A 26,246-nucleotide genomic window follows, 5' to 3' on the forward strand; every position below is an offset into this window, starting at 1 on the left:
AATGTGAGTAACATATCTTTGGCAGCATATTCAAACTGCTGTAATAGATACGATTCTCAAACATGGGATGATTACACATTGTTCTTGGTATTCTTATACCTGTTTTTACATATCTGTCTTCTGATCTTATGTTCTAGACCTATCTTTGTCTACTGGACCAAAAGTAAATGAAGAAATAGAAACCCTTGTGGAAAACCTTGTTAGTTTCTTAACAAGGGGGGTTTATAATAATAAACCCTTGTTAGTCTTTGTCAAAATCTAGATGTCCAGTGTAGTCCATTTATATAAATAAACCAATCTATTCATGTACTCTGTCTAAATATCAACAGACCTCTCTCTATTCAACCCTTTGTACTTCCAGAATCTTTTCTCTGACAATTACAAAAAAAAAAACTATGTTTTACAGTCTGAAAGGTATGATCTTTTCAGATGAACTTATTTTGGATTCAGTTTGTTTTTTCTGTATTTATTATGAAGAAAAATAATTTTTTTTTGAAGAGTTGCAGTATTTTGAATAGTAATAATTTAATTCATTGGCTAACTAACACAAGAAACAAAACTAGGTTATATTGTGCTGTTCCTTTTTTATTTAAAGTTTTAACTTGATAAGAGATGTTTAAATTTAAAAAAACAAACAAAACAGAGTAGCAAATTAATACATTAAAAAGTTTATCAAATAGTTATCACTCCACCGATCTCCATGGTGGAGTGGTAGTGGTAGTGTCTTGACCTTTCATCTGGAGGTCACAGGTTTGAATTCTGACCAGGCGTGGCATTTTTCACACACTATAAAAATTTCCATTATATTCCCTTGTACAAGTTTTGAGTCTGGAGGATTAATTTATCAAGCAAAAAAAAAAAAAAAAAATCCATCATAAAACCAAAATGTATTCAATTTAATTACAAGATGAATCTGAAAGAGGAAACATATTGAAAAATTATGAATGGAAGAGTTTAAAATGAGGTAAAATAACACAATTTCTTAACCGATCCATGTATGGCCTTGATTACATTTATCTATAGATTGTATTTTTTTCTATCACTTGCCTTTCTTCAAATCTTTTATTTTCAATAATTTATTACCAGGATATATAGATGTACAATCATCAGATTATAAAGTTTTGTAGTTGATTTGACAATGTTTTCGTTTATTTAAAGTATTTTATCAAATTTTATGAAGCTCCCAACTTTCCAACTTTGTTATTTTATTAGATTGGAAGCATAATGAACTATTGGAATAATAGCAAGTAACTATAAAATTGATGCTGTAAGCCTGGTAAGGGATAGGAATAAGTGTTTTGCTCAAAATCAATTGCTTTTTAAGAGGAAACCAGACTTTTTTAAAAGAATTAAATAAAAAGTATTTTTAAGTTTCTTTTACAAATATAGGTATGAAAAGGGTTTTATTTTTATAAATTTGTTAAAATCAGTCAGGAGAAAAAAACGTCAGTCAACACAAGAAAAAAATGTTTTTTAAAAAGATTTACATTTATGGATTTATAATGAAAAAATAGTAATAATAAAAAAAGACTAAAAATTTTAACACGTAACGAAATTGATTTTAAATTTGTAATTTATTGTTTAACAATAAAAATTCATTTGAGGCAACTATATCAGGCTATTACTTTATTGATAAAGAAAATAAAATTTATATTTTCAGAATAATATTTTATTAGGATAGCAATTTTCAGGATTAGTGAAAAGCTATCACTAGAATAAGATGTTATGGTTTAATGAAAAGAAGGAACAGGGAAACAATAATGATAAAATAGTGGGTTTTACTTCCTGTAGAATAGATAACTAAATTGTTAAAATATTTAAATGATATAAAGAATTATAGTAGTATTATGCATACAGGCTTTTTGATAATAAATGCCAACTCTCAAAAATAATTTATCCTCACTATTACAAAAGTTGTTTAAATTTTATAAATAGAAAACAGGTCGCGGTTGTATAGTATGAGAACTTCTTAGTTTTGTATTTCACGCAAATTCTGTGTTATAAACAAACAACATAATGCAATAACCAATGATGACTACATACAGTTTTGTATTCCATTTATAGAACATAGTAACAAATTAAGCATATGCATATGTTTGAGAACTTGTGTATGTATGATTCAGAGATTTGTTTATTCATGGTCTTTTTTTACAGAAGTGGATTAGTTAAATGACTGCTTCCAAAATTACTTGTATCTTTGATTTAAATAAAAGAAAATGATTCTGTATATCATTTTATTTATGATAATTCGTTCAGGTAAATATTTATTATTATTCATTTACTTAAAATTTCAATTTATTTCACTAAATTCCACATGTTAAATTTTGTTTCAGCTTTACTTATATTCATGCTCTAGACCAATATATATTTTATACTTACATATAAATTTAAAAATAATATATAGCTTTATAGTTAAATTATATGTTAATAAATGCTAATTTATATTATTTATAATATATAGAACAAAAAAAGTAATTAAAAATTGAAATTATAAAAACTAAGACTTTTAAGAAATAAAATCAATTATAAATAATAAAATAAAAATAAAAAAAAGTAATAAATCCAAAAATTACTGTTTGCAAATAATTAAAAAAATATTAAACGCCAGGCCAAAACGTTTTCTCTATGAACAGTAATTAAAAATAAACTGTAATTACAAAAATATTGCAGTTTTTTCTTCCTGTTAATATCTGCAATAGTGATCTCAGAAAATTATGTGCACTTTTCTCTGATTATTTATTCTCCTATGTAAATTTCATATTATAATAATTTTTAGTTATGAAAGTAGTTGAAAATTGTTGAACAATGTTTTTATTAAAATTTATAAAAAACAGAAGTATAATTAAGAATGACATTTTTATGTGATGGGGGAGGGGTACATAAAGAATATGAATTTTTAGTCGCACAAAAAAATAATTAAATTAACCTTTAAAGAGGTTGCAGCTACTTGTGCCTCTTATGTTTTAGAATGACTATGAAATTTAATTTTAATAAGTGATAATTTACAATGAGGTATTTCCACATTAGGGATATAATAATAAAAACAAAGATTTTCTCATTACTTAAGCATTTACTAAGGGTTAATGATTAATGATACTTGGCAGCCAATTTTGAAATAGTTATTGTATAATTTTAATAAAAAAAAAAGAAGACTTTAAAGCTGTCCTCCATTATAGCTTTGGTTGTTAGCTTGAAATTAAAGAACAACTATGTAGAAGCTTTTGTTCAAATGATAAACTGAATTATAAATTCTGGTAAGTTCCATCATTACTTTTTTAATTTATAAATTGTTTAAGTTGGCATTACATGCAAATTATTGTTTGATTAAAATATGGATAGCTGTGTTGTACTGCTTTTATTTGTTCTCAGTAGATTGTCAACATTATTAATATGCTAATAGGTAGATGGCAGTAGTTAAAGCATATGATTTTTTATCTGTTAATTAAAAGTTCAATGTATAAATTAATACAAAAATGAAAGCTGCACAAATTAACAAAAAAATATTTTATTTAATTCCTAGGTCTATTAAAATTGTATTAAAACAATTTTCTTTTTAATTTCAGCAATCTGTAAGCAAATAAGTCATAAATCTCTTCAATGCTACCATTGTGGTAGTGAAACAGACACTGGTCTTGACTTTCCATGCGAAGAATTTACACCTGGATTTTTATTTGAAGGATCATGTTTTAAAGACAGTTACTGTGTGAAGACAATTACTCGTAATGGTATACATTTATTTATATATACATTTATGCTTATGATAAATTAATTTATTTGTGATAATTAATATTTCATCATGTTTAACATAAAACAGCAAAATACAAATAAAGAACTTTGCTAAATGATTATTGAAATAGAATGGAAACAAGATTAACTTAAAAAACCCATTCACAAACATTGTTTTCCTTAAAATCACAAACTTGATGGTCATTTTAGTTGCTAAACAGTCATCAATAGATACTGAAGATAAAGTGTATATTAAAAGAGAAGTAAATAAATTTAAAAAGAAGCAATATAAAAACATAATATTAGTTAAGTAAACAGTATTTATGAAACATTATAAAATGAGTATTTTTAGAATATGAGTAAAAATAAAAAAAGTTATTCTTCTTTTTTTAATCCCAACAGAAATAATAAATTTAGCCTAAAAATACTGAAACAATTTTAAACTTCATTAATTCATATTGCCCCCTGTACTCGATGCATGCCTCTTATTAAGGCTTTCTTTCTTTTTCCTGTTAAGCCTTCGGTAACTACCGTTTAGATAATTCTTCAGAGGATGAATGAGGATGATATGTATGAGTGTAAATGAAGTGTAGTCTTGTACATTCTCAGTTCGACCATTCCTGAGATGTGTGGTTAATTGAAATCCAACCACCAAAGAACATCGGTATCCACGATCTAGTATTCAAGTCCGTGTAAAAATAACTGGCTTTACTAGGACTTGAACGCTGTAACTCTCGACTTCCAAATCAGCTGATTTGGGAAGACGCGTTAACCACTAGACCAACCCAGTGGCTCTTATTAAGGCTGGGCAGATAAAACTTATCTCAAGAAAGATTAAAATAGCATAAAGCTTGAACTAGTCAAAGAGCCATTCCTCTCAATGAATGAAATTTAAGGGAAGGGATAAGCTTTCATTGCCTTAATACTCCTGTGATTAAAAAAAGCTTTCACAAAAAGATTTTATAAATTTAAAATTTCAAACAACAGTAATCTTATATCTAAAAATATGAAAAAAAAAACAAAAAAAAACAGTCACCCTATTATCGCTCAACAAGGAAGTTTCTGCATAAAGAATTTCTCACATTTAGTTTCTGCATAAAGTATTTCTCACGTCTAATTTTTGTTTATTATGTAGATTTTTAGAACTATCATTTCTAAAAACCTAATTTATTAATCAGTTTATATGAAGTGATGGGACTAGTCAACTTCTTTGTTATTCTATATTTATTATAAGCCAAATGCTATTTTATACTAGTTTGTCTTTTTTTTTTTAGTTTTCCCTACCTCTTCTAAACTATAATTATTGTCTTTAGAAATCAATTTATAAAATCCTGCACTTTCAATAGGTCTAGTTTTATAATTAGCATTTCTGAGGATAGAGGCCGAGTTTCTAGACATAGCTAGAGCAATGTCTACTGATGATAGTTGATTAGCAATTGAAATGTCCATTTGGTTTCAGATTTTAAGTAAATAATTTATAAAATATTTTGGATTTATATACATTTGTAATTTTGTAGATTATTATTATTATTATAATTAAAACTATCAATCAATGTTAAATGTGTTTTCACACCAGTACAATGAATGACTCTAGTCTTATGTTCAATATCTTAAAATGGTTCTTATATGGAAACAAACTCCTAATATTTTATTAATAATGCAGTTTAAATATTTTATAAAATTGAGGAAATACTGCACAGATGTAAGAGCATTTTTAACACTGAAGTAAGTAACTGTTTAATTAATTGGTAGTTTTATCAGTAAATTATTTAAATAATTATTAAACTTAGCAGTTGGTAACTTTTCAGTAAGATTAAGGTTTGATAGTTAATATGAAGTAATTAATTTGTCTAGAGCAAAATGAGATGAGATAATGAGTTGTAACTACATCTTTTACAACACCTGAATGTCTCAAAGAATATTAGTCGTTTTTTTTTTTTTTTTTATAAAAAACAATTTTTGTTTAAGAATAGCATTCTATTGAATGTTAAATTCCACTTTCTGTTTGGCGTAGTTGTTAACTATATTTATATATTATATATTTCATTGTTATGGATAAAAAAAGCTGAATGTAATATATCCTCCATAATGCCATATAGTTATCTATACTTATGTTTTATTCCATCATCTTATGTTGTTATTAAATGTAAATAATAATTCTATGTTTAGGTCATACCGTTCGGGGATGTGCTTTAAGAAGAACAGCGTACAATTACTACGTTCATAGACCAGGGTGTTATTATTCAACTAACCGCAAATTTACAGACATTGAAATAACCTGTTTCTGTGACACGCATTTATGCAATCAAGCTTCTGCTTTAATATCCCATAAAATACTTTTATTTACATATATTTTATTTTTTATTATAAATTATTATTTACATTATTATAATTAATAATTGTTCAGCTTCAAACTTCATCAGAACTAATACATTTTTGATAACATGCAAGTTTAGATAACTCATTGAAATAAATGTGTGTAACTACATGAATGCTTGTAGCATTTTGTATACTTTTTTTATGGTACATGTAAATATCCACATTATTAGGGAGAGTACCTGTAGATACTTAAGTTGTTTAGTCATTGCGGGGATGTTCATAAATTATGTCACATTATTTAAATTACATTACATTACTTAATTCCCCTGCCACCATGTTGGACAAAACCCAGCCTCACATTATGTCATGACTTCTCCAAAATCTTAAAATGAAAACTAATAAAGTAACAAATTAAATGATCTGATTATGTTATATTATCCTCAACTGATTGTAAACTCAGATACCACACTATAATGCAATAGCATACTTGATGGTTCCACAATATTTGCAGTGTTTTCAGAGAGAAGTATTCAGGAAATTAAAGGGTAAAGAATACTTATTTCAAACCTTCCATTTTAAAAAAAAATTTTTTAAAGTTTGTTTCTTAAAAAGATAAAATGCCATCAACAGAAGCCATATTTAATTAACTGCCACCTGTACAACATCAACTTTACACAATCCAGATTACAGTTTCATTGCATGCTGTTGGTGTATATATTAGTGGCTAACAGCCATACTACTGCGCCTTTTACATTCAGACTACTCCAAAAAAAAAAAAAATAAAAAAAAATAAAAACAAATGTGTAATGTATAAAGGATTTTTTTTTGCAGAATGTATTAAAAATATAATTAAAATATCCTGTTTTCAAGCAAAAAACAAAAACCATTACTATAGTAGCAGTGATTAATATAATAGATATTATTCCTAATATTACAGATTACTACTAATAGACATTACTAAAATAATCATTAACAATAAAAAAAAATCAGCAAAAATAATTTACTTGCACTACTCCTAGATTTTAAATACAGTATAAACCAAAATTGATAATGGTTATGTCCATAATTTTCATTGTCATTATTAATTGGAATGAACAGTCAGAGTGACATTGATAAACATGCAAAATAAGATCCTGTTTCACCTTTCAGTCTTATTTTTCTTCAAATTATTCTAATATAATTGTTCATATATTTGTCAAACCTTTCCACCTCATAGTTATACTGTCATAAACTTCATAACAATTTTTCTTCCTAATTATGTAACATAAAATTTATGGATGGCCCTATGAATTATAATTATTGTTATGTTGCCTACTTAGTTGTAGATCAGTATTAAAAAAAATATTTAATATAACGATGCACTTTTGTATTATTTTGTAGAGGAATATTATGTAAATTTGATTGTCCAGTTAATAAAAAAGTTCTAATATGTATTAATATAATGAATAGTGTGTGTGTGTGTGTGTGTGTGTGTGTGTGTGTGTGTGTGTGTGTGTGTGTGTGTATGTGCATGCATGTGTGCATCATATGTGGTGTAGATTGTTGGGTATATAGGGAGAACTTATTAAGTTACTATTAGCTCTCCTCCGCCAGCTTGTTCCACCAGAAAAGTCTGCAATTCTTTAATCCTACTTCAATAGCTGAAAGCTTTCAGCTATTGAAGTAGGATTAACTTTTTTTAATAGATCCATGCCCAATAAAACCTTTTAAAGCGTAATGTATGCTATGCTATTCACATTAGTCTTCTTAGTAATTCCCATTGATCTATACCCATCTATTCCAGGAAAAAAATATCTACCAAAAGCAACCGGTATTAAGTGATATCTGATTTCATCTATGTTATTTTAATCCTAAAACCATCAATTATTTTGCTCATAAGAAATTTCAGCATAGCAGACACGTATAATCAAGGGATAAAGAATGAACTGAGAATTAATTCCAGTTAACTTGAAACTTACAAAAAATTTAGTAGTACATAGAATCCCTTTATACTCTTTATTTTCTGTTTAGCCTCTGGAACCACCATAAGGTATTACTTCAGAGGATGAGTAAGGATGATATATGAATGTAAATGAAGTGCAGTCTTGTACAGTCTCAGGTCGGCCATTCCTGAGATGTGTGGTTAATTGAAACCCAACCACCAGAGAAGACCGCTATCCATGGTCTAGTGTTCAAATCCATATAAAAGTAACTGAATTTACTAGGATATGAACCTTAGAACTCTCAACTTCAAAATCAGCTGATTTGTGATGACAAATTTACCCACTAGACCAACCCGGTGGGTACATAGAATCCATGTTAAATACAATTTCAATTATCTAGGTAAAAATTAAAACCTGATTACTTTATATTCAGCTATCATTCAGTTGATAACTTATTATAGCCGAGCAGTTATAGCAAGGTGCTTGCAGAGAGGAGTAGATGTACAGCTGTAAGTAGAGGAGAAAGCACCTTGCTAGAACAGCTCTGCTATACTTATATCAAATAATGTAAGGGTTGAAAATTTAATAGAAGGGAGTAATTGGTTATGGAAAATTTTTGTGTAAGATACAAAGTAGCTGAAATCAGTTTTCATTTCTAACCTTTGCATTTATGTTTTATAAAGTAACTGAAAATAATTTGTTTGTTGACATTACAGTAATGTCAAGGAAACCTAAAAATTCTTACCTGATATCAATAATTCTTTGGCTTTAAAACCATGGGGATGTTGTTAAGTTATAAACACTTGGCAAAAAATAAAGGTGGAAAAGGTTTTAATTGATAACTAGTTCATTAAAAGAGAATATAACATGTAAGAGTGAATATTTAAACAATTGATTTCAAATTTGTAGTCAAGATTTTTTGGAACAGTTGGGCAAGGAAGAGGTATGGTTGCTTACAGCCTGTGTTTTCTATATAGCCAGATATTACTGGCATATTCATGCACTAGTGGATAAAAATATATTTCAGAAGTCACATAACAGAGCCAGTAATGAAAGAAGTACAATTTTAATATATATATTAACTCAGGGATTATTTGTTTTTACTGTATTTGTTATTATTCAAGATAATTTATTCAGAAATAAAAGCTTTTGGAATGTACTTTTAATTCTTTCTTCCATTACATTTTATAATATTCTTGAATTAATATTAATTTAACCACCCAAATAATCTTAAATTTATCAAATCTGGTTCACTATGCAAGCTTCTTTTTATTAAATGATGTTTAATTTTTTATTAAATTCACAGATGTTTACACTTCTGTGAATTTCACTAATTACATACTCGGCAAGAATCCTTTAGTTACATTAGGAAGTAGATATTTTTTATGTGATAATGTAAAATATAAATTTACAAACTCCTATTGTTTATATAAAATGAATTTCTAATCTTGCTTGTGATATTTTAATAACAGTAAGATTTGTATCCCTTCAAATATGTCATTAATTATAAAAATTTGAGGAAGAGGTAATTTATAAATTAGAATTAGAACTATCATTCCTTTAAAAATTCAAGTTACATTACAAGAAATAAAATGAGATACTCTGCATAAAAATTCCTTTTTAATATTACTGTAAATGCACAATTATGAAAATTATGTAAACTATAATAAAAGATATAATAGATTTTTAATTTCATAGTCAAAATACAAGAATTAACACAAATCAATATGCCATCAAATCTCTAAAACTGACAAACAAAAATTAGTAAATTTGTCGCTTTCAAAACTTGGAATGAAAAAATTTATAATTCATGAGAGCTGATTATTTTATATCAAGAAAAAGGCCTCCCTTTTAAACTTGTATCAGGAAAAGAGATTTCAATGACAGAAAAAACGGAGAGTAAAACTTCAGTTACTTGTTTACACAAATTGCATAAAATTTTCTATTTCTCTAATAAGAAATAAAGACTTTTTAAATGAAGTATTAATATTATATATTTTTATACTCTTAATTAACTTAATTGTGACCCAAAGGATTTGACCCATTAAGATACAAATAAGTAAACAAAAATAGTTTATTTTATCTTGTTTGAGTTAGGGATTTCCATCTATACATGCTGAAATAACAATCTTAAATCCTATTTAACTGTTAATAATTGAATAATATTTATAAACCTCTTTTAACTAAACCGTTTTACTTGCACAATTGACAATCCAAAATTTCAAGTAAAATAGGGTTCAGTGGAGTAATTCCAGCTAGACATGATAAACTAGAATAAAACAAAGTAATTAATAAAATAAATTTAAATACAACAGAATAAATAATCTTAAAAATAAGAAGAATAAACTTAAATTAGGGTATTTGTTTCATAAATAAAAGGTAAGTGAATACTTTGTATCACTTTTACTGTTTACACATCAATAAATCTGGAAAAATGTATTCTGGAATAGGTTAATTGAGTTGATTTCATATTGTTTAGAATCAGCAGATGAAATAACCTGGGTAAATACAACATCTAAAAGAGGTTAAAAACAGGAAAAGAGGTTTAGATTATGTGAATTTTCCTAAAACTGGGTTCACAGAAAAACAATATTATTATCTGCAATAGATTATCAAAGGAATATATTAGTAGTTAGTTACTAAAATGAGAAAAAACAATACAAATAGATTGAGATTACCAGATGTAAACTTAGTACATACTGTTTTTACACAAGCAAGAATAAAAAAAAATCACTAAAAGATTTTGAAGAAAATAAAGTACTGTGTCAGAATATTCAATATATTTATAATAAATAGGGTTTACAAATTTTATTTTACTTATTTTAATGGTAACCTTACCTAACGTTGTGGCTTTTATCAAACATGAGTTAAAACAGAAATAAATAAATTTAATATTGTAGATTATATTAGCTGATTATTATTGTACAAAGTCACATGAAAATAGCTGTGTAGTTATCTATTCTAAATATACTTCAGAAGTAAAATGTATTAACTTTAAAAGTAAGAAATGAAATCAAACTTGCGGGAACTTGTTCTCACAATTGTTGTTTAACAATAATAATATGGAATTATTAGGGGTAGAAAATTCTTCAGTTAGAAATTGAAATAAATAAATTTTCTGAAAATGTTTCATGTTTAGAGAGTTTAAGGGAAAATAAAATTATAGTTTTAGGGTACCATCATAGATAATAACAAATTTAAATTAACAGTAAGATCTATGAAGAAAATAATAAATTTTCCGATCATGGATATAAAGTAATAAAATTTTTAATAAAGCTGAGTAAGTGATGAAATATTAAGATTTCTCAGAAATCTAGCATAATTAAAAATTGAACTTAACAGAAATTTATTTATAAATCAAATCAATGTGGCATTAGGACAAATGAATTCAAAAATAAAAACCCATCAAGAAATGAATGCATATCCAAAGATTTACTGGTTTTAAGAGAAAGACTTAGGGAAAAGAATGACTGGTGAAAAGAAACAAGATCAAATCAGGATAAACAAATATATAACAAAAAAAAAGAAGAAATTCTTCTTAAGTCATTAGATAGCTAATCATTGTCTGACAATTATGAAAAGGAATTATAAATGGCTAAAAACCAGAAAGTTTTTGAAAAAACGTTTTTCCTGTCTGGTATGTAGAAATGATCCCAACCATTTGCATTTGGTGAGGTGTAAAACTTATTTATTTGCAATTTTGTTTTTCTGTTTGTGATTTGAGTATGCTTTATCATAATTTATTTGAACCTGTTCAGAACAAAAAAAAATTGCTAGGAGCTGATTAATAGTATTTGAAAATAATTCTTTTTAATAACAGGTTATTATACTGGTTACTAGGGAACATTTATTATGATAAAAATCAGGCATCTGTTAATAATAATTTAAATAAAGTTAATGAATTTCTTTTTCTTAGGGGACTATTGATTTTAATTACTATTTTCTTCAAATTATTTAAAAATAAGAAATAATGATTAAGGAAAGAAATACTGACCAAGGGTAAGTGCAAGTTCCATATTTTATAATATTTGGTTCCCAAAATAATTTTAAATTTTTAATTGGACATATCTAATTCACATAAAATTAAATTGGCTGAAATTAAGGAGCATAGGTTGAACTAATAATTTATTTTATTTTGAGTTTAAAAACAATTTTTATTATGTATACAAAAATATATATTGTTTTCTTAACATATGAAAAATCCAAATAATTATGTGAAATTAACAAGAATGATGATAGGTGTTTTTTTTTTTGTCTTCAGTCATTTCACTGGTTTGATGCAGCTCTCCAAGATTCCCTATCTAGTGCTAGTCGTTTCATTTCAGTATACCCTCTACATCCTACATCCCTAACAATTTGTTTTACATATTCCAAACGTGGCCTGCCTACACAGTTTTTTCCTTCTACCTGTCCTTCCAATAGTAAAGCTATTCCAGGATGCCTTAGTATGTGGCCTATAAGTCTGTCTCTTCTTTTAACTATATTTTTCCAAATGCTTCTTTCTTCATCTATTTGCTGCAATACCTCTTCATTTGTCACTTTATCCACCCATCTGATTTTTAACATTCTCCTATAGCACCACATTTCAAAAGCTTCTAATCTTTTCTTCTCAGATACTCCAATTGTCCAAGTTTCACTTCCATATGAAGCGACACTCCAAACATATACTTTCAAAAATCTTTTCCTGACATTTAAATTAATTTTTGATGTAAACAAATTATATTTCTTACTGAAGGCTCGTTTCGCTTGTGCTATTCGGCATTTTATATCGCTCCTGCTTCGTCCATCTTTAGTAATTTTACTTCCCAAATAACAAAATTCTTCTACCTCCATAATCTTTTCTCCTCCTATTTTCACATTCAGTGGTCCATCTTTGTTATTTCTACTACATTTCATTACTTTTGTTTTGTTCTTGTTTATTTTCATGCGATAGTTCTTGCGTAGGACTTCATCTATTCCGTTCATTGTTTCTTCTAAATCCTTTTTACTCTCGACTAGAATTACTATATCATCAGCAAATCATAGCATCTTTATCTTTTCACCTTGTACTGTTACTCCAAATCATTAACTGCTAGTTCCATGTAAAGATTAAAAAGTAACGGAAATAGGGAACATCCTTGTCGGACTCCCTTTCTGATTACGGCTTCTTTCTTATGTTCTTCAATTATTACTGTTGCTGTTTGGTTCCTGTACATGTTAGCAATTGTTCTTCTATTTCTGTATTTGAACCCTAATTTTTTTAAAATGCTGAACATTTTATTCCAGTCACGTTATCGAATGCCTTTTCTAGGTCTATAAATGCCAAGTATGTTGGATTGTTTTTCTTTAATCTTCCTTCTACTATTAATCTGAGGCATAAAATTGCTTCCCTTGTCCCTATACTTTTCCTGAAACCAAATTGGTCTTCTCCTAACACTTCTTCCACTCTCCTCTCAATTCTTCTGTATAGAATTCTAGTTAAGATTTTTGATGCATGACTAGTTAAACTAATTGTATTCTTCACATTTATCTGCCCCTGCTTTCTTTGGTATCATTACTATAACACTTTTTTAAGTCTGATGGAAATTTCCCTTTTTCATAAATATTACACACCAGCTTGTATAATCTATCAATCGCTTCCTCACCTGCACTGCGCAGTAATTCTACAGGTATTCCATCTATTCCAGGAGCCTTTCTGCCATTTAAATCTTTTAATGCTCTCTTAAATTCAGATCTCAGTATTGTTTTCCCATTTCATCCTCCTCAACTTCCTCTTCTTCCTCTATAACACCATTTTCTGATTCATTTCCTCCGTATAACTCTTCAATATATTCCACCTATCTATCGACTTTACCTTTCGTATTATAAATTGGTGTACCATCTTTATTTAACACATTATAAGATTTTAATTTATGTACCCCAAAATTTTCTTTAACTTTCCTGTTTGCTCCGTCTATTTTACCAATGTTCATTTCTCTTTCCACTTCTGAACACTTTTCTTTAATCCATTCTCCTTTCGCCAGTTTGCACTTCCTGTTTATAGCATTTCTTAATTGCCGATAGTTCCTTTTACTTTCTTCATCCCTAGCATTCTTATATTTTCTACGTTCATCCATCAGCTGCAATATATCGTCTGAAACCCAAGGTTTTCTACCGGTTCTCTTTATTCCGCCTAAGTTTGCTTCTGCTGATTTAAGAATTTCCTTTTTAACATTCTCCCATTCTTCTTCTACATTTTCTACCTTATCTTTTTTACTCGGACCTCTTGCGATGTCCTCCTCAAAAATCTTCTTTACCTCCTCTTCCTCAAGCTTCTCTAAATTCCACCGATTCATCTGACACCTTTTCTTCAGGTTTTTAAACCCCAATTTACATTTCATTATCACCAAATTATGGTCGCTATCAATGTCTGCTCCAGGGTAAGTTTTGCAGTCAACGAGTTGATTTCTAAGTCTTTGCTTAACCATGATATAATCTATCTGATACCTTGCAGTATCGCCTGGCTTTTTCCAAGTGTATATTCTTCTATTATGATTTTTAAATTGGGTTTTGGCAATTACTAAATTATACTTCGTGCAAAACTCTATAAGTCGGTCCCCTCTTTCATCCCTTTTGCCCAGCCCGTATTCACTCACTATATTTCCTTCCTTGCCTTTTCCAATGCTTGCATTCCAATCTCCAACTATTACTAAATTTTCATCTCCTTTTATGTGTTTAATTGCTTCATCAATCTCTTCGTATACACACTCTACCTCATCATCATCATGGGCGCTTGTAGGCATATAGACGTTAACAATTGTTGTTGGTTTTGGTTTTGATTTTATCCTTATTACAATGATTCTATCGCTATGCGTTTTGAAATACTCTACTCTCTTCCCTATCTTCTTGTTCATTATGAAACCTACTCCTGCCTGCCCATTATTTGAAGCTGAGTTAATTATTCTAAAATCACCTGACCAAAAGTCGCCTTCCTCTTCCCACCGAACCTCACTAATTCCTACTACATCCACATTTATCCTATGCATTTCCCTTTTTAAATTTTCTAGCCTACCAACCTTTTTTAAACTTCTAACATTCCACGCTCCGACTCGTAGAATGTAATTTTTAATTTTCTGGTGACCCTTTCCTTAGTAGTCCCCACCTGGTTATCCGAACGGGGGACTAGTTTACCTCCGGAATATTTGACCAAGGAAGGCACCTCCATTATTGCTATATGAAAATGCAGAGAGCCACATTTTCTTGGAAAAAAAGCAGCTGTAGTTTTCCATTGCTGTGTTTTTAGTAACAACCTTAATTTTAGTGGGAAGGAATAATTATCTTATAGTTATTTTTTAATGTAATCACTACTTATTTGTTAATACTGATTTTTTATTAGATATTTTTATCAGATATCATACCAGTTTAGGGGTTCCTAAAAAACTGCAAAATATGGCCTAATAATTAAAATGTCATATATATTTTTCTTTATTTTGATTATATTAATATGAATACCACTGTATTTTATTACATAATGTTATTCAAATTATTGAAGGAGTAAAATCAAGGTATAGTTAACACATTTTTATGTCAGTAATATATACTTATTTTAAAGAACATATTTTCTGAGGCAATTTCATCACCACTTCTTTTATAAAAAATATTCAATTTTTAAAATTATATCAAAGTACTAATATAACAGTTTAAAGCTGAAAAATCTACATTACATTGTTAAATGTTTAAAATTGTTAATTTTAAATAAAACTCTAAAATGAAAAATTCTATGTTACACTGTTAGATGTAATTTCTGCTTATCAAATAAATGTTTTCATTTGTTATCTTGATTTATGCAATTTTTAAAATTTAGTATTTTTTACAGCAGAAATTAAAATCAAGGACTTGTGAAAATATCTTCTTCCATGCAAAATAAGATTGTACATCTAAGGTAAGGATATCTTTCTTGAAATACAGTGTATAGGTTAATCATTAATTTGGACAACATTATTATTATTATTACTATTATCTAATCTTGAATATATTCTCTTTAGAATATTACCTTATATATAAATATGTTATGTTTTTTAACATTGCCAAGTACTATTCATTCTTACCTGAGAAATGCAAGCTTGAATCAGATTAGGTGGAAACATATTCCTGTAATAAAAATAATAATTATTCACAATTAATTACAAGCATTTATGTATTTTACATATCTTAAATTTTACGAAAAGCTTCCAGTAATTTTTTTTACATTGATAACAGCCTTCATTTTTCATTTCATAGTTATTTGACTGGTTTGACCTTAATATTTGTACAGTGAAAAAGAACATTTTAAAATTTATTAGCATAATAAAAACAAAATTAAAATACGTAAATTTATTTTAGATGACTTTCAAAATACCTAACATAGTACTGATAGAATACTCAGAATTATACGCACTTCCAACAGGAAGTGCATGCAATTCTGTAATTACATAGTTGCATGTAATTCATAGTTACATGCACTGTTTTAGGTTTTTCATGAATTGGTTCAGACTCCTAATCAGATAATATTTTATCTATGTTGTGGTTTTTTAATTTAATATGTTGTTATTTTTGAATTTAGAGTGTTTGCATATTTTATATTTTTCAATATTTTGAGATCATGCTTAAATCCAAAGATGCAATTATAATAAAATATGTAAAAATTGATTGTGTTATTCTGTGATATGTTTGTTTTCTTTGTATGTGTGGATGAATGTGTCTGCAGCGTGCCTAATGCAGATTTTAATGCAGTAACTGCAGATTAATTTGTATACACTTGGGTTACTGTATTTGCCAGTCGATTAATTATATGACCTTTACTATTATAGTTTTGAAAGTAACATAGCATCCTTTACATGAAATTGTAGGTAATTTATTATAATTGTTTGTTGATGTTTGCTAATGCATATATTTTGTGTTTTATATAACATGTCTATTAATGTTGGTTAGCCAACATTAATAGACATGTTATATAACATTAAATACAATAAATATTTTATTGTAATGAAATTTTCATCGTAGTTTTCAACTGACAAATGTATTAAGTAATGTAAGAATTATAAAAAAGCTGTAAGTTTTTGTTGTTTAATTAGGTTTGAAAAGACATTCAGTAAACACAGTTCCATTGATTTTTATAGTAAATCATTTGTAATTTAAATTTAATATAAAAATATTTTTTCTTTCTTGAAAAAAAAATCCTTTTCTTAAATTTTACTGTAATACAGATTTTTCATATTTTTTAAAATTAATTTTGAAAGGAATTGTAGGGTCGAGGTTTGGACGCTATGGTACAGATGTGTCTACTGAGAATCAAGTTTCATTGAGTTAATGTGTACATTTCCTATTTTAATTAAGATTAACATTTTTTTGGACATTTAGCTAATTTTCAGATATATAGTTTTTAATTTTTGTTATTTTTAAGTAAATTTTAAATGGAGTATTCAAACTGAAGTTTTCTTGAAGGAGAAATGTCTTAATTTCAATCTCCCAACTTCAGGGATAAAGGAGGCTTTGGCCGCACAACTAGAAGTCGCCCATGAATTTGATGTAGTGAGGCTGAGGGAGGAAATTAATTCACTTAAGAAAGTTGTGGAGATCTTAATGAATGATGGTATGAAAAGTTAGCTACAAAAAACAAAAATGATGGTACCCATCATTTTTGTTCATGTCTGTACCAGACATGAACAGATGTTAGATGGTCTGACAGAAGATCAAGTGTGCAATTAATGGCTGATGCAAAGATTAATGGTACTGAAAAGACTGTGATATTCTATTTGAAGGAAAAGACCTGAACTTTGACCCTAGAAGTGGATCATCCATCATGAAAACATCCCAAGACATGGTAAGCTCATCATGTCTCAGTTTCTGGCAAAAAACTGAATCAAGTCATCCTACTTCATCCAACTTAACCTACTTTAATGGGTGCTTGGTGAGAACCTTTGGCTATTTGCTTTTAAAAAGGTTTACCTTGGAGTTATTATTCTTCTGTTCAAATTCTTTCTTTTCCTGGTAAAAAAATTTGGAACTTATTGAGCATCAAGCTTTACAAACTGATTATGTTTATGGGAGCAAATTAGAAAAAAAATGAACTATTCTTATAAAATAAAAAAAATATATATAACTACATACACATTTATTGATTATTTAATAACTGCAGTGTATATCTAGTTAAGGATTTTGTTTTTTTTTTGTAAATGGTTTTTGAAGAAAATCTTTTTATACTTCAGTTGATAACTATTTATTATAGGTCATATTTTGTATTTCATGGGAGTTCACAAAAAGTCCTTGTCCTGGAGATGGGATGCATTTACAGTTTTCTTTGCCTGACATGGTGACTCTGAAATAATGAAAAAAAGATTAGTTCATATGATAAATAAATTACCTAGCAAGATCAAGTAATGTATCAACAGTTGTGACATTCCTTAATGAGCCAGAACGAGTTATATCTGAAGTATTTCCTCTTCCAGGATGTATAAGTAATACAATAACAATTCCTTCAATCACAGCAACAGTAGTTGTAACCATATAGTAGCAAATTGCTTGTGTACCAATTTTACGTGAGAGACTCAAATCTAGTGAACCAATTGCTGATACAATAGATGAAACTAGTAATGGTATTATTAATGCCTTTAACATCCTCAAGAATATATCACCAATAAATTGGACGTACATTACTTCCCGGTTGCTCCATCTAAAATAAAGAATATGTTTAATTTTAATAATATAATAAATAGACTAAAAACAAATTTTATAAAAGTGGACATTTAACTATGATAAATTGTGGTTATATCTTAAATTAAAATAAATTATTTTATTTGTTTAGTTTTAAGAATATTTTTATCCAAATTTGTTCAAAACAGAGTTATGTTCATGATTTAATCATGAACATAGCTACTTTGAACATACTAAATTTATATCATAAAAATTTTTAAATGTACAACCAACATACAATCCTACAGTAAAATAATTATTGTAACTATATGTTTGTCAGAGATAAAATAAAATAGAGACTAACATATACTGTAAAGAAATACAACCAGATACAAATATAAATAATAATTCATATCAATATTATTAACAAATCGGCAGCTTTCTGTAGTGTGATACATAGGAAATCTAATTACTCTGATAATGAAAACTTATTAAATTATCTTAACAGAATTAGATTTATTTACAAAATAAAACTGTTACTAAGTATAGCAAATAAATAAAATTACAAAAAAATAAAGTTAAAAAATATTAATTAACGCATTAAAAACCATTCAACACTAATTTAGAATAGCAGCTCTAAAATGATCTGTAACTACATTTCTACATAGGTATTTAGGAAGCATATTATTTTTTTTTATTTTTAAAATATTTGCAATTATCTTTCAAACTGAGATCTATTTAACAAATATGTTTATTTACTATTCTGTCCAGAGATGCAAAATGAAATAATACATTCATGAAACCTGCCTTTACGTATAATTCTTGGAAAAAGAATCATCTTAATTTTTAAGAATGAAAGAAGTACAAATAAAACAGGATATTTTTTATAACGCTATATTGATAGTCAAATCTTTCACACTAATCAAGTCAATTACTGTAACTGTGCCAGAAAATAATAAATGGAAGTGGGAGTTAGAGAATAATCTGACTCTGACATACTATACCTCTTTTTAAAAACAATATATCATGCATGCAGCAGGCAAAGCTCTTGCACAAAGTTATCAGCCAGATTTTTTATATACACACAATAGCTTTTTTGCACCTTTCTTATACCAAATCATAAAATGCAAGTACTTATTTAAAAAGTTGCATTTAACAATATGTTATTTTTTTCTCATATAATTTTTATACATGTATTGAGTTTAATGTCACAATATAAATTGAGAAAACATCAGTGTTTTGTCTTATTTGGTTATTAAAACAAGTATTTATTTTTTCTAAAAAAATAATCACATAATTGTGTAATCAGAATTGATGACACAAAAAATAATTATAAAGTATAATGATTGTGACTGAAAAACAAAACACACATATCATTTTTATACAAAATTATACTACAAATTAATTTGAGTATTCATATGAAGAAATTGTTACACTTCATTAATATGAATTCCACTTACTTTTTTTCTCTAGATAATCTTAGGAAAAACCCTAGAAAGACACCACCTAGAACACCAGATACTGTAAGGAGTGTTAAAAGGTTATGCCGCCAACAACTGGTGGTTGATTTGTGTTTTACATCTTGTAACAAACGGTCATCTTGTTGGCTAGAAGATCTGTAAAATTCAGTTCATATTTCATTAAACATGTCAACAACAAATTATTTAAATAAATATTAAATAAAATATATTACAGTACCAAATCAATTAAATATAAAAGAGAATAAAAAAATCCCTTTGCCGGAAGGCGGAGGTAGATTTCACTGGTGCTAAGTAGGGGATATAACCCACAGGGTTGGTCTAGTGGTGAGCGCATCTTCCCAAATCAGCTGATTTAGAAGCTGAGTTCCAGCGTTCAAGTCCTAGTAAAGGCTACAAAAGTTACTTTACTACGTAAAGTTACTTTTATACGGATTTTAATACTAGATCGTGGATACCGGTGTTCTTTGATGGTTGGGTTTCAATTAACCACACATCTCAGGAATGGTTGAACTGAGACTGTACAAGACTACACTTCATTTACACTCATACATATCATCCTCATTCATCCTCTGAAGTAATATCTGAACAGTAATTCCCGGAGGCCAAACAGTAAAAAAATAAAAGTAGGGGATAAAAAAGATTTCCACCTTAAAGTTAAGAAAAATTTCAAATTTACTCAATACAACAATGGTTGCATATGAAAAAACATTTCACATGCTTAGCATACGACAAGCCCCATATTCTTCCAATTCCAGCAACATTTTGGTCATCCCTTGTCATAAGGGTTGGTCATATCAAAAACTATTTTTCAGACAAAAGTTTTAGGTAATGTTTAAAGGACTAACGACCACTTTAAACTGATTTGATACTGTACCTATTAAGGGAGTATGATTTCTTTGTTTTCAAATCCCCATTTTTTCCATCCCCTGAGCCAATGTTTGGTGATATCAAAAAACTTTACTTAGATAGGTTTTAGGCCCTTATCCAAAGAATAATAGGAACTTTAAACGAATCTGATATTTTACTTAATAAGAAAGTTATAGAGATATTTCATTTTTTCAAAAAAGTCCCCCATTTCCAGCCCCACGATCCGATTTTGTCTATTAACAAACTCAACTGAGATTTTGGGTCGATATATTGTATTTATCAATTTGAAAGTGACTGGCACAAAATTACGGCATTATAATATATATTTCATTTTCTTCATCCTCATCCTCATTCAACCATGTTTGACCATTCATGTTCAACCAGCTCATATTCATTTTTTCATTTATGTTCCACCAGCTCATGTTCGACCATTCCTGAGATGTGTGGTTAATTGCATATATATATAAACTTTGACGGACTGGTTTTGGGGTTTGAGGGATGTGAAACATGAAGATTTGTCGAAATTTTCCAGCAGTTGAATCTTGGTATCCATTACGATAGGTGGCTTTCTTATGAAATCTACCTAAAATAGGAATCTTTTTTTTCTTTATACACTAACCACAGAATGTCACAACAGAATTTGGAATTGTCAGTGTGGTGAGTTAGTTGGTACTAAATTTTTGTGCACAGTAATCATGGTATCAAAAAAAAAATAATCAGCATTAAGATGTCTAAGTGAACCTGTTTACTGTGTCTGAAGGCCATAACAATAAATCCTTCCTTTAAAGATGAGTCTGATGAAGCACAACAGAGACAGTGTATTGCTGTATTTAGCCAGCCATCAGGAACCTAAGGAAAAGTTTACTTTGATGACAAATAGATGCATATACAGTTCATTTTTCATTTGCATTCATCTTATATATTACCAAGCCTCACCTTCTCACAAAGATTGTGAATGGCCCAGCATTAATTGTTATATTTCTTGAAACACAAAGAATGTATTTATCTTACTAAAACATTGTCACAAACACCTTTTAAAATCTTTCTGGGGCTGTTTAACACCTTCCAGAAATTTTCAAAAAAATTGATGCTAATTCTTGGCCCCTTTCTTCATCTGTTTTAAAATCATGAGGAAACACATTTTCAATAATAATTTTAAAAAATCTGTCATTTCTTCCAACATCATTACTTCTAGAAAATGTCATAACTTGAATAATAACAGAATATACTAGTAACACCACCAAGTGATACATCAAACCACTATTACAAGCTAAGATGTCTTTTAATTCCATAATATTCTGGATATTATCTCCTTAAATCTTTATGTGCATTTTAACTATATTGAGCCTATATCTTTTAGGTGTTAGTTTTTTCATATTAATATACTGTATTTCAATAAATATTTATCATCTTTACAAATTTATACCGGAGATAATATAGAAAGAATGGTTTGTAAAAATAATAATAAAAGAGCGATATAAAAAAATCAAAATAAAAAATATTAATAAATCATATTCTAATTGTAAAATACAATAAATTAGATAAGAGGCTAGTAAAAATTATTTTTTATAATATAAGCAAATTTTATCCATACTATCAAGTACTAATCATCATCACAACCTGTTTCACTATATTATCATAGCATCATAATCATGAATAATATGCAAACCTTTTCTTGTAACTATGACAGAAGATGTCTAAAGCAATTTCTGTTCTATAATTAAATGAAATTACTTAGATCATAATTAGTTACCCACATAAGTTGTTTAAATACATTCATGGAAGAACTACATTTCTGATAAATAAAAATTTTAATGAATTTAACAATTTAAAAAAAAAATTGTTCTGTTCTTCTACCTTTTTTAAATTTTGTTATTTTAAAGAATCAGTTTAATTAAGGTTTAATTTGAGGTGTAATTTGAGAACCAGTTTAAGTCTTCATAAACGATCTAATATTCATAATAAAAAATCTTCCACTTTTGTATATTTCTGTCAGTTTAGAGTGATCCATATTTGCGTGCGTGTTTGTATGAAGCAAGTGAGCAAGTGGAAGAGGGATCAATGACGGATGGGAAGTACCCATTGAGAGCTAATTTATTCTCACTAGGTGGCCTTGTGGGAAAGGGGAAAGTGGTAGCATTGTTGGCAGTACAGACTACCTATTTCCAGTAGTTGTTTTAAAGTCATTTAATATATGTATTAATTATGAAATATCATTATTGTATTAAGAATTAATTATATTTTTTCTTCACATAAATGTAAAACTACAAAACATTATTCAGATAAATTAATAACTTTATTATGATTTTAACAAAAAAATAAAAAAATAAAATATTATTTACAATACTTTGATTACTAAACCCATCCTAAATCTGATAAAATATATGTGCATACTAATATTGAATTATATAATATTAGCACTGACTAATGCATGTACAACATGTAAATGTACTTTGCAAGCGCCATACATTTTTACAAATTCTGTATAGAAGTACATGAATATTATAATTTTTAAAAATAAATAAACTATACATATGTATGTGAAAATTTAACAAAATATTATATTATCCAAAAATATGGGATTGTTCAAAACTTGTAAGACTAAAAATGATACAAGACTAAAACATGTGTAACACATATAACATAAAAATATACATAATTCATAAGAGATTAACTAATTCAACTGAGATAAATCTAGAATATAAAGAATAAGATTTCTTAAGTACTATAAAAATATTAAAACCAATTTGGAGAATTCTTTCAAACCATCCTGTAATAAAGATAATTAATGTTTATTATCTTCATTACTAGTTTTTCACAAAATAGTTGTTTTTATTTATTAATATAGATTTAACCACTTCTCTTTATTTATAATTTTGTACTTCATAAGCCTGGTCTAAACAAAGTTTTGTCATAATTTCTCTTGATCCTTTCAGGCAAATGCTGGAGCACTGTTATGTATGGAATAGCAAACATACCATTCATGATGAGATCTGTATAATATATGATTGTATCATGATCTGAGTTAAGTACTTATTTCCCTTATTTAATTATAACTTTGTATCAGAGAACATTGCTTCATAAGTTATGAATCCATACAAACAACGTGACATTTATAATAAATATTTTCATCTTTTTTCTCAAGTGGTTACAACCATTTCAAAAAAGTGTTTAATGTATAATATTTTGTAATTTGTTTTATATTATGATTAACAATGAAGTAAGTACAATTTTAAGAGATATAGAACTCTACAAAAAAAATGACTACTCATGTTTATTGATTTCTGATAGCACCAGATAAGAACTAAAAAGGTTTTATTTTAAAAATCTTATTACTCTTAACAGATCTGATCTATAAATTACAAATTATCACATGCAGTTTAAATTGTTTTATATATTCACAATGTAATGCTTACAATTTAATTGATGTATTGAGAAGTAGCTTTTTTTACTGCATTAAATCAACATAAATAACAATAAAATATATTTCTGTATGCAAAATAAATGAATAAAAAAAGTTTAAAAAAAAATTGTAATTTATTTCATTATACTGATTTTCCTTTGCAATTATAAAAAATACAAATATTACTGTATGAAAATGTACCACTCTTGGGTTTTGGAAAAAAGATTATAATTTTAATAATTATTTGATGTTTTATTTTAAATATATATAAACCAGAAAAATAATAAGGTAATAAATGTTTATTTAATGTTTTCTTGCTGTTTTTGGAATTTATGCCTTTAATGAGGAGGTAATTTCACTGACTGAGTTCTTAAGAGCACTAAGCAAAATTAATGCAGACCAAATTTTAAAAATTTGTGTTCTTGGTGAGAGTGCCTACAGGAGAAAAAATGTTTTTTTTTTAACGTGTCATCAAACCCATGACTCCTATAGTAAACAGAAATGCTAACCTCTAGGCTGGTCATCATTATAGTTTTACTTTAAAGAAATATGGATAAACTGGCAACTACAGCTAGTAGACGTAGTTTAGTACTGTGCACTATACCAGTGAGGAAAAAAAAATTATTCAGTTAAACACTTTTTTCTTTTTAAATATCACATAATTTATGATTAAGAATCATTACAGTTGATGTTTATGTGGATACAGGAGCTATTAAGGAAATGTGAAAATGTATGCTTAGTATATGTGTTGTTTACCTGTGGAGATAATTAAAAGGACAGCTGACAAACAACCATCCATTATTTGAATAAACTGAACAATTATAACACAAGTGATATGCTTTAGATCCTATCAAACTTTATTGTATAATAATATGCAGTAAAGTTTGCGATATCACAACAACAGAGATATGCACGTACTCAAGGAGCAGCCCACTTTGAACATATGTAGTAAAAGAGTTACTTTATACATATATATATATATATATATCTTTGTTTATAAAAAGTAAATTTAAACATTAAAGTATGTTGAATTTACTGTTACTTCTGCTGTATCAAGGCTTATGCAATTAATTAGAAGAGGGTTGTCTTTAAAGAATGTTCCATATTATCCTATATTTTAAGAACTGTTAATTGTAAATAAAATTATTTTTATTTATATAAGGAAAGAGTGAAGATGTTATATAAAGTAAGTTGTATTCATGAAGGAATACTTGTTATTGGAATGTGTTTGGCATTGCACACATAGGTTAGAAATGTAAATAATTCTTCACTTGTTCTGTGTACTATAATTATCTTTGACAGATTTGGGTTTGATATTTTTGGCCTAGACTCTTCTTTGGCTAAAAAAAAATCAATTACCAAATTTCATTAAAATTTTCCCAGTCTTTTTGTGTGATATAACAATAAACAAACAGATGAATAGTTGATTCAGACACAAAATTAGTTAAATATTCATTGTCACACATGAGATGAGTAATAAATGCAAAAAAATAAATAAAAATAATAACCAATGTACAAAAATAAAGAGATTAATTTATATAGATTATAACTTATCACACATACATACATTTTTACAATAAACACACTAGCATGTACATGCATGTCTATTTAAAAAGTAATCATTTCAAAAATTGTTAGTAAAAATTCAATTTATGGATAATTTTATATTATTTGCCACATTAAAATATAATTTACTGCAATTGTGCATGTATCAGCAAAGTTTACTTAATTAACAACCGTAACTGTCTTTAACTGACGGCAGTATAAATGTAGTAAACAGAATATTATTTAAAATCTTTTAATAAGAAAAGTAAAATTATTTATTATTATAGAGTATTAAATAACACTTCAATATTTTTTTCTTCAGAGATAAAAACTGAATTTACTGATGCGTCATTT

At 27.6% G+C, this 26,246-nt stretch overlaps 2 protein-coding genes across 3 annotated transcripts in view; one reads left to right on the forward strand and one right to left on the reverse strand.

Moving 5' to 3' along the window:
- LOC142323340 (excitatory amino acid transporter 1-like) overlaps positions 1 to 26,246 on the reverse strand; it is a 72,847-nt gene that overhangs the window by 30,984 nt on the left and 15,617 nt on the right. The window contains exons 3-5 of the mRNA XM_075362838.1: positions 20,057 to 20,212; positions 18,328 to 18,636; positions 16,034 to 16,076 (exon numbers count right to left, since the gene is read on the reverse strand). Coding sequence (XP_075218953.1) covers positions 16,034 to 16,076; positions 18,328 to 18,636; positions 20,057 to 20,212 — 508 coding nt within the window. The remainder of the gene's footprint in view (positions 1 to 16,033; positions 16,077 to 18,327; positions 18,637 to 20,056; positions 20,213 to 26,246) is intronic.
- Positions 1,853 to 24,347, forward strand: LOC142323341 (uncharacterized). Of its 2 annotated transcripts, XM_075362840.1 has the most exons (4): positions 1,853 to 2,256; positions 3,564 to 3,725; positions 15,802 to 15,867; positions 23,881 to 24,347. In XM_075362840.1, exons 1-3 carry the CDS (start codon positions 2,217 to 2,219, stop codon positions 15,825 to 15,827), a joined length of 228 nt encoding a protein of 75 aa, XP_075218955.1. In that variant the 5' UTR covers positions 1,853 to 2,216; the 3' UTR covers positions 15,828 to 15,867; positions 23,881 to 24,347. The 2 variants fall into 2 exon arrangements, with proteins under 2 accessions (XP_075218955.1, XP_075218954.1); XM_075362839.1 differs by lacking the exons at positions 15,802 to 15,867; positions 23,881 to 24,347 and adding an exon at positions 5,896 to 6,218.

Source organism: Lycorma delicatula, chromosome 4 (genome assembly GCF_047948215.1).
Source record: "Lycorma delicatula isolate Av1 chromosome 4, ASM4794821v1, whole genome shotgun sequence".
NCBI classification, from domain to species: Eukaryota; Metazoa; Arthropoda; class Insecta; order Hemiptera; family Fulgoridae; genus Lycorma; species Lycorma delicatula.

Excerpts from the sequence above, each read along its gene's own strand:
- LOC142323341 (XM_075362839.1), top strand. The coding sequence starts at position 2,217 with ATGATTCTGTATATCATTTTATTTATGATAATTCGTTCAG. Across the intron at positions 2,257-3,563 it reads ATTTATGATAATTCGTTCAG|CAATCTGTAAGCAAATAAGT; the intron begins GTAAATATTTAT and ends TTTTAATTTCAG. Across the intron at positions 3,726-5,895 it reads GAAGACAATTACTCGTAATG|GTCATACCGTTCGGGGATGT; the intron begins GTATACATTTAT and ends TTCTATGTTTAG.